This window comes from Dendrobates tinctorius, unplaced genomic scaffold, assembly GCF_039654945.1.
Source record: "Dendrobates tinctorius isolate UK_male_01 unplaced genomic scaffold, ASM3965494v1 ptg000070l, whole genome shotgun sequence".
Classification (NCBI taxonomy): Eukaryota; Metazoa; Chordata; class Amphibia; order Anura; family Dendrobatidae; genus Dendrobates; species Dendrobates tinctorius.
The window spans coordinates 90,946,114-90,962,994 of record NW_027361738.1 but is presented as its reverse complement, the minus strand read 5'-3'; the positions used below and the strand labels follow the sequence as shown (position 1 = coordinate 90,962,994).

Genomic DNA, 16,881 nt, shown 5'->3' with positions numbered 1-16,881 from the left:
ATTGGCAGAAAAGTGCTGCGGCTCGCTCCACTGTAGTTACATTAGGCAGTAAGAACAAAGCCCGCATCCTAATGTAGAGAGCTGAGTGCCTTGCATCACCTGTTCCTCTTTACAGTACATTCAGACCGTTTTTTTACGAGGATTTAGAAGCAGATGTTAATGCAAAATCGACATTACAAAAATTGCTTCAAATACACTGAATAATCTTCCTGTTTGCTGGGAAAGGTACAAAATACAGAAAAACCCATCAACGTGTGCAGTATATAGGAGCGTTTCCCAATCAGTCGGTGACTTATTCAGAGTATTTGACGCAGTTTTTCATGTGGATTTAGGAGCATAAGGCTAGTTTCGCACTAGCTTATTTTCCACGCAGCGCTCGGCGCCGCTAAGCCATGCCCCCTGCCGGCTCCCTGCCCGCCCCATCCGGTCATCGCCGCCTACTATCGCACACGGCTGCATGCGATCTGCGCACCCTATCTTTAGCATAGGGTGCGCAGATCGTGCGCTGGCCGTGCGCTAGTAGGATTTTAGCGTGCGCTGCGCACTTTTGAAGGTGCGCCGTGCACGCCAAAATGCAACATGCTGCGTTCGGCGCACACCGGCGCACCTTCAAAAGTGCGCAGCGCATGTTAAAAGCCTACTAGCGCACGGCCAGCGCACGATCTGCGCACCCTATGCTAAAGATAGGGTGCACAGATCGCATGCAGCCGTGTGCAATAATAGGCGGCGATGACCGGATGGGGCGGGCAGGGAGCCGGCAGGGGGTGTGGCTTAGCGGCGCCGTGCGCTGCAGGGAATGAACGCTAGTGTGAAACTAGCCTAAACTGTTTCAAAATCCTTGTAAAAAAAACCTCTGAATTTACCGTGAGAGCTCTGACTGGTGGAGTTGCGAGTGCTATAGGCAGAACTTGCATCTATTAGGATATGTGCACACGTTGCTTATTCGTGTGCAGAATCCACACGTCAAAATGCCTGTGTTTTACCTTCGTATTTCTAGGGATTTTGTCCGGATTTCGCCTGCGTTTTTACACCTGCGGATTCCTATAATAGAATGGGTGTAAAAGCGCTGCGGAATCCGCACAAAGAATTGACATGCTGCGGGAAAAAAAATCTCTGCGTTTCTGCGTGGAATTTTCCGCAGTATGTGCACAGCGGTTTTTATTTTCCATAGCCTAACATTGTACTGTACATCACTTGCTTATCTGCAGCGGATCCGCAGAGGCAAATCCACAACGTGTGCACATACTCTAAAAATCCTGTGTACAGAAGTAACATAAAAGGATGGGGAGAAGCTGTTTATTGGTGACACATCAGCCACAGGTCAATATACTGCCGAAAAGAAAAAAAACGGGGAAAAAAAAATACTGGTGAATTGACAGCTTCAAAAAAGGAAAAAAAAATACTGGTTCATTTACTGATTAAAAAGGCTGGAAAAAAACTATTGGTGAAATTAAAAAACTGCTGGTCAATTTACTGCTTAAAAATAAAAATAAACAGGAAAAAAGGACATATTTAAGTCTTAGGAACGATCTAGAATTGCCTGCTTTTGGGCAAGGTTTATGCACATCTCACCCTCTTGGGCTGGGACCTGATTGAATTTGTTGGGATTTTGTTTCTGAGAATTTGGCAAATTTGAGACTATTGGCCACTGTGCAACAGTGCTGAGCTGCAACACCAGACGCAACCTGCAGACAGGTGTGGCACTATTTTTTAAAGAAAATAGCCATGTTTTTCTAATCCTGTGCAACCCCTTTAATCTAAGCAAAAGGTATCGACAATCATTGGTGATGGACGGTAAACAGTATAAATTTCAGGTATGAAGGTGAATGACTTATAACCGAGATCAGACCAAGAATTTTTCTATAGATATAAAACATTTTTTTCAATAAATATTAATCGAATTATACTAAGATTAATTAAAAACTTCAAATAACTTTGTGCTGGAGAATAAGAAGATTGGAGGCAATTTCCACATTTTCTAGAAATGCTGTTGGAGGTTTATTCAGCAGCGCAGCCTGCTGGTGAGAGCTGGTATTGCAGCGCTGTTTGCACTGACACCGTACAGTGCTAGTGACCTATGTAATTGTAAATCTCATCAGATGCATGCAGAACACCGTGGACGGCCCCGCAGATGTTGTAGAGGATTATCTTTGTGAGCCAGAAGAGATGCCTTTAGGAGCCAGAAACTGCAAACTGCCATGTCCTGAGGACTGTGTCATGTCGGAGTGGAGTGACTGGAGCAGGTGTCCTTTGGTAAGTAGCCGGAGACCGCCATTATAAAGTAACATCCGCCATCACAGTGCGAAAAATGAGAATGAGAAAGTATAATGGAAATAGGATTCATAGTAATCATAAAGGGAAACGTATGAAAGAGCGTAAATTATATCTCACCGCCCATACACACAATATATTTACATACAGAACTAAATACAGTTTTAGATACATTCAACTAATGTGTTCTCATCCTGAATATTATACTCCAGAGCTGCACTCACTATTCTGCTGGTGCAGTCACTGTGTACATACAGTACATTACATTACTGATGTATATACATAGTGACTGCACCAGCAGAATAGTGAGTGCAGCTCTGGAGTATAATACAGGATGTAACTCAGGATCAGTAATGTAATGTATGTACACAGTGACTGCACCAGCAGAATAGTGAGTGCAGCTCTGGAGTATAATACAGGAGGTAACTCAGGATCAGTAATGTAATGTATGTACACAGTGACTGCACCAGCAGAATAGTGAGCGCAGCTCTGGGGGATAATACAGGATGTAATTCAGGATCAGTAATGTAATGCATGTACACAGTGACTGCACCAGCAGAATAGTGAGGGCAGCTCTGGAGTATAATACAGGATGTAACTCAGGATCAGTAATGTAATGTATGTACACAGTGACTGCACCAGCAGAATAGTGAGTGCAGCTCTGGAGTATAATACAGGATGTAACTCAGGATCAGTAATGTAATGTATGTGCACAGTGACTGCACCAGCAGAATAGTGAGTGCAGCTCTGGGGTATAATACAGGATGTAACTCAGGATCAGTAATGTAATGTATGTACACAGTGACTGCACCAGCAGAATAGTGAGTGCAGTTCTGGAGTATAATACAGGATGTAACTCAGGATCAGTAATGTAATGTATGTACACAGTGACTGCACCAGCAGAATAGTGAGTGCAGCTCTGGAGTATAATACAGGAGGTAACTCAGGATCAGTAATGTAATGTATGTACACAGTGACTGCACCAGCAGAATAGTGAGTGCAGCTCTGGAGTATCATACAGGATGTAACTCCTGATCAGTAATGTAATGTATGTACACAGTGACTGCACCAGCAGAATAGTGAGTGCAGCTCTGGGGGATAATACAGGATGTAACTCAGGATCTGCAATGTATGTACACAGTGACTGACTGCACCAGCAGAATAGTGAGTGCAGCTCTGGGGGATAATACAGGATGTAATTCAGGATCAGTAATGTATGTACACAGTGAGTGCACCAGCAGAATAGTGAGTGCAGCTCTGGAGTATAATACAGGATGTAACTCAGGATCAGTAATGTAATGTATGTACACAGTGACTGCACCAGCAGAATAGTGAGTGCAGCTCTGGAGTATAATACAGGATGTAACTCAGGATCAGTAATGTAATGTATGTACACAGTGACTGCACCAGCAGAATAGTGAGTGCAGCTCTGGAGTATCATACAGGATGTAACTCCTGATCAGTAATGTAATGTATGTACACAGTGACTGCACCAGCAGAATAGTGAGCGCAGCTCTGGGGGATAATACAGGATGTAACTCAGGATCTGCAATGTATGTACACAGTGACTGACTGCACCAGCAGAATAGTGAGTGCAGCTCTGGGGGATAATACAGGATGTAATTCAGGATCAGTAATGTATGTACACAGTGAGTGCACCAGCAGAATAGTGAGTGCAGCTCTGGAGTATAATACAGGATGTAACTCAGGATCAGTAATGTAATGTAATGTATGTACACAGTGAGTGCACCAGCAGAATAGTGAGTGCAGCTCTGGAGTATAATACAGGAGGTAACTCAGAATCAGTAATGTAATGTATGTACACAGTGACTCCACTAGCAGAATAGTGAGTGCAGCTCTGGGGTATAATACAGGATGTAATTCAGGATCAGTAATGTAATGTATGTACACAGTGACTCCACCAGCAGAATAGTGAGTGCAGCTCTGAGGTATATTACCTGATGTAACAAGGGTTATTATGGGTCACATTACACATGGTGTATTAATACTGAAGTCAGAAGACTTTTGGCCGCTTATTAGTTGCTTTATACATTTCAGTGTCAATAGAGAATCATTTAATATGCTAAAACCAGAATCATCCCATCATTCCATGTACAGGATATAATGGCTGCTTCCTCCAGGTTACCTTATCTTACGCCCAGGTGTAACAACCCATACACAGCTCCGCGCCTGATACTAAGTCACATTTCACCGAGTAATCTCCACAGAGGCGGGAAAACGACGTATTGAATATTCCCGTCTCCAACAATGGATAATAACATTAATTAGATGTCAGACAATGGCAGGTTGTTAGAATACTAATTATTCTGATGCCAACTTACAGCGATAATTTCAAGTACTTTACATCTTAGACTAAATCTAATTAGTATGTAAATATAGTTGTGGTGTCTGGAAGGCAAATGACATATTAGATTAATGAGGACACGTATAGATTATAGTGGAGAGCGTTACATTGGTGTGCGCTGGCCCTTTAAGGAATGACGGCGCTTTATAACAATCATGTGTTTTCCCCTTTTAAAAAAGAAATAAAAACATTTCCCCCTAAAATAAATAAAATAAATATCCCATTAACATTTATCATCTGTCCACAACTGTTAAGGTATTTCATAGTTATAGTGGTTTGTTGGAAAGATGAGTGACAACCAGTGATGTGACTTGTAATGCCACATGCCGGCTGCAGCCAGTCACCCAGCGCTCTTTGGCCGCAGCTGATCGATATTCTTTCTGCACTAATAAAATAGTAACGGTTGCATTCCACTGATTTAAAGATAACACCTTAAACCTATGTACACATTCACATCCCATATTTTTTATTGTCCAATTGCTTTCTAAATGTAGAGGTTAACAAACTTTCTCTCTAAAAAAAGAGATAATAGCCGGGAGGTTGTACACAGATCTCCACACCATGCAGATATGGAAAAAGCATCTATTGTCTCAGGTAGGGCAGAGAAAATAGGCTGTAAATAAGGAGGTAAGCACAAGAAGAGGAAATGAGTACAGAATAGAAGCTGTGCTCATGAGTTAATCAAGATAGAAGCTATCTAGATACACAGAACTCACATCCAGCCTGTATTACTGATAGGGACACTCCCAAAGGATACAAATTTGCATCTTGGGTTAGGCTGTAAACTGCATATCATGGGATGTTAAAACTAAATGACGGAATGATGATTGCAGGCATTAAGGCAATTTTATTTACTAAATAAATGTCAGTTAATGCCAAAGGATCCACAGGTCCATAGTCTTGAAGGACAAAATTAGCTGTGACTACACATAATGAAAATGATGCACAGGATCCTTGGCCACTGGGTAGCTGGCAGACCTGGGCTCTGTGAATCGCCTCCTATCTGCAGGAATCCCCAGCGCCTTTTCTGATTTGTACGTGCAACATGATGGTTGTGGAGTGATGCAGACATGACGCCAGAATGATTAATCAAAACAGGATGTCAGCAGGTAGGAGGCGATTTACAGGGATCCTGGAATACTGGCTAGGCCATTGGACAAGGGGTCCTGTGTATCAATTTGCTCATCTCTAGCCGCAATCTTCAGCTTTTCTGTTATACATATATATTTTTCTATATAATTACAAAACAAAATCTGCATCTTGCCCTTTCCGTTGAGCATTGAGCATAGGCTGACACTAAACTCAATGGTTTATTTTCTGATTTAATTTTAATACGTCCAATTATCTGCTGGAAAGAAAATGTCCGAATCTGGTTTTAAGCAAATAATAAAAAAAAAAATCACATTATTTTCTAATTAAAATTAAAAAAGAAAACAAAATAATGATACATCAGCCTAGAACTTATCGATGTACAAAACAGTAGAAAGCTGCGTAATACGGGTAATTAAAATATGAAAATGAAGTTGCAAACACTGCGATTCTGTCTGGCAGATCGGCATTATTATGCAAATGTGGTTCCAACTTTCATAATGACATGTTTAGTTATTTTAATTCTCGGCTCGGGCTGCAGATTGCTGTTTGCTTAATTTGCTTGTCTAATGTGTGATGTCTGTTTGCAGACGCAGAAGAAAAGCGGCCGCCGGTAATTGAAAGCTCCCGTACGGCTGCCATGTTCACCCCAGTTACTGCGGTTTATTATAATAGCTGCTTACTTTACTGTTTTCCAGCCATGTGATGGAACCGGACTGCGCGAAAGGTCAGCCATACCCATACGACAGGCAGCAGAGGGCAAAGTCTGCCATATTGCCACCGAAACCGAACCATGCATCCTGAATAGGAACTGTTTCCATTACGAATACAATGTGACAGGTCAGTGATGTCTGCGGTCCAAAAAGTCATTGTGCAAACGTGTAGGGAACGAATGATTTACCTCTTATACATAATACTTGGGGGTGTGAACCTGTCAAGCAGAGGTGGGGTTATGCAAATACAGTATGTCCGGTGCTAATGCATTGTACAGTCATATGTTAAAGTTTGGGCACCCCTATTAATGTTAACCTTTTTTCTTTATAACAATTTTGGTTTTTGCAACAGCTGTTTCAGTTTCATATATCTAATAACTGATGGACTCAGTTATATTTCTGGATTCAAATGAGGTTTATTGTACTAACAGAAAATGTGCAATCTGCATTTAAACAAAATTTGACCGGTGCAAAAGTATGGGCACTCTTATCATTTTCTTGATTTGAACACTCCTAACTACTTTTTACTGACTTCCTGAAGTACTACCATAAATTGGTTTTGTAACCACATTGAGCTTTGAACTTCATAGCCAGGTGTATCAAATCATGAGAAAAGGTATTTAAGGTGGCCACTTGCAAGTAGTTCTCCTATTTGATTCTCCTATGAAGAGTGGCATCATGGGCTCCTCAAAACAACTGTCAAATGATCTGAAAACAAAGATTATTCAACATAGCTTTTCAGGGGAAGGATACAAAAAGTTGTCTCAGAGATTTAACCTGTCAGTTTCCACTGTGAGGAACATAGTAAGGAAATGGAAGAACACAGGTAAAGTTCTTGTTAAGCCCAGAAGTGGCAGGTCAAGAAAAATATCAGAAAGGCACAGAAGAAGAATGGTGAGAACAGTCAAGGACAATCCACAGACCACCTCCAAAGACCTGCAGCATCATCTTGCTGCAGATGGTGTCACTGTGCATCGGTCAACAATACAGCGCACTTTGCACAAGGAGAAGCTGTATGGGAGAGTGATGCGAAAGAAGCCATTTCTGCAAGCACGCCACAAACAGAGTCGCCTGAGGTATGCAAAAGCACATTTGGACAAGCCAGTTACATTTTGGAAGAAGGTCCTGTGGACTGATGAAACAAAGATTGAGTTGTTTGGTCATACAAAAAGGCGTTATGCATGGAGGCTAAAAAACACAGCATTCCAAGAAAAACACTTGCTACCCACAGTAAAATTTGGTGGAGGTTCCATCATGCTTTGGGGCTGTGTGGCCAATGCCGGCACCAGGAATCTTGTTAAAGTTGAGGGTCGCATGGATTCAACTCAGTATCAGCAGATTCTTGACAATAATGTGCAAGAATCAGTGACGAAGTTGAAGTTACACAGGTAATGGATATTTCAGCAAGACAATGATCCAAAACACCGCTCCAAATTTACTCAGGCATTCATGCAGAGGAACAACTACAATGTTCTGGAATGGCCATCCCAGTCCCCAGACCTGAATATCATTGAACATCTGTGGGATGATTTGAAGCGGGCTGTCCATGCTCGGCGACCATCAAACTTAACTGAACTGGAATTGTTTTGTAAATAGGAATGGTCACAAATACCTTCATCCAGGAACTCATTAATAGCTACAGGAAGCAACTAGAGGCTGTTATTTTTGCAAAAGGAGGATCTATGAAATATTAATGTCACTTTTATGTTGAGGTGCCCATACTTTTGCACCGGTCAAATTTTGTTAAAATGCAGATTGCACATTTTCTGTTAGTACAATAAACCTCATTTGAATCCAGAAATATAACTGAGTCCATCAGTTATTAGATATATGAAACTGAAATAGCTGTTGCAAAAACCAAAATTGTTATAAAGAAAAAAGGTTAACATTAATAGGGGTGCCCAAACTTTAACATATGACTGTATATAGGTATATATCTATCATCTAGCTATTCATAATCTCTAATATTCAGCGATAAAAGCTTATGCATTGTCAGCAGAATAGTGAATGCAGCTCTGGAGTATAATACAGGATGTAACTCAGGATCAGTACAGGATCAGTAATGTAATGTATGTACACAGTGACTGCACCAGCAGAATAGTGAGTGCAGCTCTGGAGTATAATACAGCATGTAACTCAGGATCAGTACAGGATCAGTAATGTAATGTATGTACACAGTGACTGCACCAGCAGAATAGTGAGAGCAGCTCTGGAGTATAATACAGGAGGTAACTCAGGATCAGTAATGTAATGTATGTACACAGTGACTGCACCAGCAGAATAGTGAGTGCAGCTCTGGGGTATAATACAGGATGTAACTCAGGATCAATAATGTAATGTATGTACACAGTGACTGCACCAGCAGAATAGTGAGTGCAGCTCTGGAGTATAATATGGGATGTATCTCAGGATCAGTAATGTAATGTATGTACACAGTGACTGCACCAGCAGAATAGTGAGTGCAGCTCTGGGGTATTATACAAGAGGTAACTCAGGATCAGGAATGTAATATATGTACACAGTGACTGCACCAGCAGAATAGTGAGTGCAGCTCTGGAGTATAATACAGGATGTAACTCAGGATCAGTACAGGATCAGTAATGTAATGTATGTACACAGTGACTGCACCATCAGAATAGTGAGTGCAGATCTGCAGTATAATACAGGATGTAACTCAGGATCAGTAATGTAATGTATGTACACAGTGACTGCACCAGCAGAATAGTGAGTGCAGATCTGCAGTATAATACAGGATGTAACTCAGGATCAGTAATGTAATGTATGTACACAGTGACTGCACCAGTAGAATAGTGAGTGCAGCTCTGGGGTATAATACAAGAGGTAACTCAGGATCAGGAATGTAATATATGTACACAATAACTGCTCCAGCAGAACAGTGAGTGCAGCTCTGGAGTATAATACAGGATATAACTCAGGATCAGTAATGTAATGTATGTACACAGTGACTGCACCATCAGAATAGTGAGTGCAGCTCTGGAGTATAATACAGGAGGTAACTCAGGATCAGTAATGTAATGTATGTACACAGTGACTGCACCAGCAGAATAGTGAGTGCAGCTCTATATATACAAAGTTACCAAGCATTTCTGTAGATTGTGAATATATATAAACAGTTTTGTAGCAGAAAGAAATGATGATAGTGGAATGTTGGTTACAGCCTTGTGTGTTTTCTGCAGACTGGAGCACATGTCAGCTCAGTGACAAGGCCGTGTGTGGAAATGGAATTAAGACTCGGATGCTGGACTGTGTACGTAGTGATGCAAAATCTGTGGCTTTGAAGTTCTGTGAAGAGGTAAGTGGTGTCGGTATAGTTCACACTCCACTCCGTGTGATCTTCCCCTACAGTATAGTAAATTTGTCACATGGTAACAGGCCTCTCACCTTTTTGCTAAGCTCCTTCCATTGATAAAAATGCATAAAAAAGGCAAAAAGTCACAATTTTTGTGCAAATGCAACCAAATTTTGTGACATTGCAGGGATGATACATAAAGTTTCCATGCATTTTGGAAATAATACATTCTTTTTTTAAGGTACACTTTTTTTTCCATCAAGGTCGCTCTATCATCCAGTGGAGTATACGACTGAAGCTTAGAGGGGTTTTCTCAACGACTTAAAATGGATGAAATTGCAAAGTGCTTGTAGAAACAAGCGACTTTGTGTCTTATGAAAAAACTCTCAAGAATTAGGAATTTCTGATTCTATGGTTTACTGCTCGTTGCCTATGTTACCGACCACCTGTTCAGTCTATTAGAGGTGGCCGGGTTCCTAGCAAAGTAACTCGCACTTGCAAATTTGCTGTACAGCTGGTTGGATTTGACAGATCTGGTGGGTGGGATTGAACTAGTCTAAAATGTTCAGTCTGCCATTTGATCCTTGTCAATAATTAAGACGAACGGTTTTGCGTTGAAACGCATTTGTTTTTAATGTCTGGACTATGACTTAATTGTTTTTATGCCATTTGAAGTTATGGAATAAAAGAAAAATGGATTTTCTGGATTTACAGCGCTGGAATTATTTTTCTGCGTAATAAGTTACTTCTGAAATTATGCCAGCCTGCTAGAAATGTCTGTACAGGGCGACCAAGCCAGTGACAGCCAGAGCAAGCCTATTGACAGGGTCCCTTTAGATGACTTATGGTGATAACCGGGGCTGGAAGCAACTGGCAAAGTAGAGTAGGATCCTTAGTGCTAATGCCAGATGGAGGTCACAGCCATCCGACCCCCTCCAGTATAGCATCTACCATCTATCCACTGGATTGGGGGAATATATTTGGTGGGAACGCTGCTTTAATAATATACCTAGTATGAAATTGCAGCCTGAAATATCCGCTTTCTCGTAGCTCGGTTTGGAGAAAACCTGGCATATGAACACGACCTGTGTCGTTGAATGTCCCGTTAATTGTCAACTCTCGGACTGGTCTCCATGGTCTAAGTGCTCAACAGATTGTGGCCTTGCAGGTTTGTATTGAACATCAACCCAAGTGAGTTAAAATGGTAAAATCATATTTCTTTGACCAACAAGTGGATGACATCTACAAAAGATTATATGTAAATACAGATGTAGCAGAACCTCTCCTCTTGACTTCAAATATCCTGAGATAAGTGTCACTAGATAACCCACAAATATGTAATTTTTCTAATACTCTGTCGGGAGAGGTTTTTGCTATATGTAGCTATATGGTGCCACCCAGTGGTTGTGATGTGCACTGCTACCAGTCATAGTTTTGTTTTTCAAGTATTTTGTGATAATTCATCTAGTTTGTATCTTGATAAATTGGAATCAATAACCAAATCCTTAAAGGTAAGGATGGACACTAACTTATAGCAATGTTTTCAGTAGTTTTACATAGGACTTCTAGGATCTGATATAAAAGGTTTGCTGATGTACGACAGGTAATTGTCTGATAAATATGGAAAATATTCTACCCTTCTTCTAAATGGAGGTTGGGAACCCATTATTCATACAACCCCTAACTGCATGCATGATATATCAGCCACGGCTTTAATGACACATTCAGATATATCAACATTAAATATCCTGACTGTGACATGATGATACATAAGTGAAATTAATAGGAAAGTAACAAATGTATACAATTGTAATAAAGATCTATTTTATAAATATTAATTTAAATTACTGTACTGTAAAACCATAGAATCATAGAATCGTAGAGTTGGAAGGGACCTCCTGGGTCATCTGGTCCAACCCCCTGCTCATTGCAGGATTCACTAAATCATCCCAGACAGATGTCTGTCCAGCCTCTGTTTGAAGACTTCCATTGAAGGAGAACTCACCACCTCTCGTGGCAGTCTGTTCCACTCATTGATCACTCTAACTGTCAAAAAGTTTTTTCTAATATCTAATCTGTCTCCTCCCAATCAGTTTCATCCCATTGCTTCTAGTCTTTCCTTGTGCAAATGAGAATAAAGATGATCCTTCTACAATGTGACAGCCCTTCAGATATTAATAGACAGCTATTAAGTCTCCTCTCAGTCTTCTCTTTTGCACGCTAAACATTCCCAAATCCTGAAACCTTTCCTCATAAGACAGGGTTTGCAGACCGGTCACCATTCTGGTCGCTCTTTTCTGAACTTGCTCCAGTTTGTTGATGTCTTTTTTAAAATGTGGCGCCCAAAACTGGACATAGTATTCCAGATGAAGTCTGACCAAAGAGGAGTAGAGGGCAATAATGACTTCACGTGATCTAGACTGTATGCTTCTGTTAATACATCCTAGAATTGCATTTGCCTTTTTTGCTGCTGCATCACACTGTTGACTCATATTCAGTCTGTGATCTATTAGTATACCCAAGTCTTTTTCACATGTGCTGTTGCTTAGCCCTATTCCTCCCTTTCTGTATAAGCTTTTTTCATTTTTATTGCCCAGATGTAGTACTTTACATTTTTCCCTGTTAAAACCCATTCTGTTAGTTGCTGCCCACTGCTCCAGTTTATTTATATCTTTTTGAATCCTCTCTCTTCCCTAGTATTAGCTATCCCTTCTAGCTTTGTGTCATCAGCAAATTTAATCAGTTTACCCTCAATTCTTTCATCTAAATCGTTGATAAAGATGTTGAACAATACAGGGCCCAGGACAGAGCCCTGTGGTACCGCACTTGAGACATTCTTCCAACTGGATGTGCTGCCATTTACGACCACTCTTGGGGACCGATCACTAAGCCAGTTATGAATCCACCTAACAGTTGCCTTGACCATTCCATACTTAGCCATTTTTTCAATAAGGATTGTGTGAGATACTTTGTCAAATGCTTTGCTGAAGTCAAGATATACTATATCTACAGCATTTCCCTGATCTACCCAATCAGTGATTCTGTCATAGAAGGAAATTAAGTAAGTCTGACATGACTTATTAGTTACAAACCCATGCTGACTCTGTTTAATCACTTCATTCTTATCCAGGTACTGACATACATGTTGTTTAATAATTTGTTCAAAGATCTTTCCTGGTATAGAAGTCAGACTCACCGGCCTATAGTTGCCTGGGTCCACCTTCTTCCCCTTTTGAAGATAGGAACAACATTGCTCTTCTCCAGTCTTCTGCGACTTCTCCTGTTCTCCAAGAATTTTCAAAGATTATGGAGAGGGGTTCACAGATTTCTTCTGCTATCTCCTTCAGGTGTTAGCGGGGGCTATCATAAAGGTGCCATGCTTCCCAATGCCCTCACAACTGGTGAGGGTTACGTGGGTATGTGATGAGTCTCAGATTAACCCTTTACAAGCAGCTATGTCCGATAGTAAATTAACCCTCTAGTAGATTTACAAGCAGCAATGTCCTCCTGAAATATTTTAATCCTTTATAAGCAGCAATGCTCCTCTAGTTCTTTATAGACAGTTATGTTCTCCTGTAGCAGATAAACCCTTTACAAGCAGACAGGCCCTCCTTTTGTATATTACCTATTTAGAAGCACCTTCTGTATCTGGGTTGTACACAGTGGCATCCTATTATATAGCTAATAAATATTAGTATTCTAATTTTAGCAAAGTTCAGGAACATTTTTACTTGATTTGAATTTTTATGATATGTTGCTTTTTGAACTATACTGATGAATTCAATATGCTTGTACTTTGCCTTTGTTGAATTTCTGCTAACAATAGGCAAATAGATTTTCCCGTTATATTCTACGGACTAGCGCCTCTACAAAATGGGAATTAATAAGAGATAACCGTAAATCCTTCCCGATCTGAGCAGAAAATGTTATCTAGCCCTCATCTGCTTCATTGAATCAGCCTCATAGTTCGTGTTTCTCCAGAGAATCTTATCAGATTTTTAATTCACTTTGGTAAAATAAAACCCCTATAAAGGCCCCTTTACATTTAGCGATGCACCAGCGATCCCGACCACGATATGACCCAGTCAGGATCGCTGGTGCATCGCTAAATGGTCGCTAGTGAGCTGCCACACAGGCAGATCTCACCAGCGATGCAGCAGCGGTCTTACTTACCTTTCAGATGCGGCAATGATGACGTCCTCCCGCCCGCATCCACGCATCGCTCGTCGGCGCCAGCAGGAAGCAGCCGACGAGAAATGGACGTGGACGATCAGCGATAACCAGCGGGGGAGCCGGTCGGAGGTAAGTATCACACATAGCGATATCGCTACCAATATCGCTATGTGTAAAGCCCCCTTAAGAGTGAGGAAATCATCTGATGTACTAATGACATATTTAGGAAAAGTCTTATAATGTCATCTACCATCATGTTTTGTGTTTTTCTCAGAAGTGATAGGTCCTGTTCAAAGTTGAATGAAAACTGGATCCAATATACCATAACTATTTTTATTTATTTATTATTCTAATATTGCTATAATTGGTTTTCTTACATTACAGGGAAGATGACCCGGAGGAGGACGGTGATCCAACCTTCCCAAGGAGATGGGAGACCTTGTCCTTCCCAGATGGAGCAATCTAAGCCGTGCCCAGTGAAGCCGTGTTACAGATGGCAGTACGGGCGCTGGTCCCAATGTGCGGTGGAGGTAACCTCAATCCTTATTCCCAATTTTTCGAATTGTATACCTCCCTGTTATGTCTCTATGGGCCATAATGGAATAAGAAGTCTTTATGTGTCAGTGTTCTGTTGGCCAGAATATGCTTTTTTTCTATAACCCAAGCCATAAGATATTACCTCTAGCAGCCCCTTCTTCAAGAACTGGGGTCAGCCTTTTGTTAGATGCCATAGCTGCCCATATTTAACTCTTTGAGCCCCATGGTGGGTGGCACAGGTGCTATGCCTGCCCCTCTGGGCACTACAACGTGTTTTGTAATGCACACCCCACTATAATACTGACACTAAAGTCTATAGTGAATTAAATGGCACGACCATAGTAAAAGAACGCAGCCAATTTTGCTAATTTTGGCTTTTTTTTCAACTTTTATCACAACTTTGTAACTTTTCCTTCCATAATATGGGCTGGTTTTTGTGGCTTTTTAATGTCACAACTTTGGGGTGCAAATAAACTATAGAATTAAAAAAATATATAGTTTTTTTGGTAGAGGAAATTTAAAATCAGATTTCTCGTTCGCCTTATTGGGGGACACAGAGACCATGGGTGTATTCTGCTGCCACTAGGAGGCTGCCACTATGCACAGAAAAAGGTTAGCTCCTCCTCCGCAGTATACACCCCACCGACCGGCACTAATTTCCTCAGTTTAGCTTAGTGTCAGTAGGAGGTGGACACGGGTCTTTCATTAGACCCATATCTACCTCAGCGTGCGTCGTTCTCTTGCAGGTTTCGGAGGGATACGGAGTGAACAGTCACATCCGTACTCCCACAAAGAGACTATGAGTACGGCGTGTACTGCCACCCCATATCCTCATAGCTCTCCACGGCAGGACCAAGAGCCCCGAGCACGGATGCGTGTCAGGCGATCCACCTTGTCCTCGCCCCCTTCTCCCACCCACTCGCCCACCAGAGCCTGTCGGTCTGGACGAGACGCGGACCTCCTTCTATGGAAGAGGACAGCATCATGATAAGGTACAGGTTTTTGCCGAGAGGTTAGTATGGGACCCCGGAGTCACCTCCTCTCCCTAGCCTCCCACGTCTCCCCAGCTACACCTCTCTTATTTTGGCCAGCCATGCTGCAGGCTTGGGTACCTTGCGGAGCGGGCACCCTTAATGACATCCCCAGGTGTCACGGCTCCTTTCAGCAGCCTCTTCCTCTCTCTGCGCCCCCCCCCTCCCTCCCCTCCTCGGCTGCACTTATCTTATTTCGACAACAGCCGGGCGGCAGGCATGGATCCATTGTGGGGCGATCGCGCGGCAGTGCAGCGTTGCCTCCGCGCCGCCCCGTGCTCCCCGCCGGCAGCCGCATCTACTCCAGGCCCCGGCTTCTATTGCGGCCTTGTTCGGCGTCGCGGCCACACCCCCCGCCTCTTTCCTTAGGCGGGCTTCTCTCCTGCCCGTTCTAAGCCCGCCCACCGTTCGCTCCCTCCCATTCTAGGCCGCCCTCCGCTCTTTCCCTCTACATCTGCGCTTCAGAGGCGGCGCTCAGCAGCGGGCGGTACCACCTTTTGGCTGCAGTTAACCCCGCCCTCCCTGTCTCCACAAGGAAGCGCGCGTTTTTTCTACCGGGCTCTCAGGAGGCCGCCATTTTCTCCAGCCTGTCAACCGGACTCCTTCGCCGCTTCTGTGGTCCTACAGATATGGACGAGCTGTGCAGCAGCGCTCGCTGAAAGCATCTACAGGACACCAGACCGTGAGTAGCTCTGCATCTGCAGTCTGACACCCTCCTCTGCCTCCTGTCCCCCATCCTTCCGGCACTGCTTCAGTGACTTTCCCCCCATCCAGCCGCTGCCCAGGAGCCCCCTATTGCTCCACGTGAGAGCGAATCTCAATCAGTGGCGTATCTCACCAGGGCGTCTCAGTCCCTAGTGGCCATTCTTCATAAATTGTCCCTGGGCTCCTCTGCAGGACCCAGCAGGTCACAAGAGGTTCCACCTGAACCAGCCACCATGAGCCGCAAAAGACCCAGGCAGGATCTCCGGCCGGAATCCTCCCCTCGCTCCATCTCACCACATAGTCCTTCCCAGCAGTTTCCTTCCCGTGCATCCTCACCTGAGTCAAACGAAGCATTCTCGGATGCGCCATCCGAGGAGATTTTAGAGCTGGATTCGGACCATACCGCGGACATGAAGGTTACGGTACAGAACCTCATTGCAGCGATTAACCATACTTTCGAGATCACAGACTCCCCTGCGAAACCCTCAGATCAGGAGGTTTCGTTCAGACGGGCATAAACACCTTCCGGAGTCTTCGCTCCTCATTCTGAGTTTGCCAAGCTCCTCAACAGGAAAGGGAAAATCCGTCCAGGCGCTTTCAAAGAGGGAAGCGCCTCGGCATGCTGTATCCATTCTCTCAAGAGCTTACCGACAACTGGTCGGCTTCTCCCTCTGTAGACGCTCCTGT

General features: G+C 42.9%; 1 protein-coding gene across 1 annotated transcript in view; it reads left to right on the top strand.

Annotated features, from left to right (window-relative positions):
- THSD7A (thrombospondin type 1 domain containing 7A) overlaps window positions 1-16,881 on the top strand; it is a 730,410-nt gene that overhangs the window by 666,553 nt on the left and 46,976 nt on the right. The window contains exons 21-25 of the mRNA XM_073582113.1: window positions 2,100-2,253; window positions 6,424-6,565; window positions 9,636-9,751; window positions 10,799-10,916; window positions 14,306-14,451. Of these exons, the coding sequence (XP_073438214.1) occupies window positions 2,100-2,253; window positions 6,424-6,565; window positions 9,636-9,751; window positions 10,799-10,916; window positions 14,306-14,451 (676 nt within the window). The remainder of the gene's footprint in view (window positions 1-2,099; window positions 2,254-6,423; window positions 6,566-9,635; window positions 9,752-10,798; window positions 10,917-14,305; window positions 14,452-16,881) is intronic.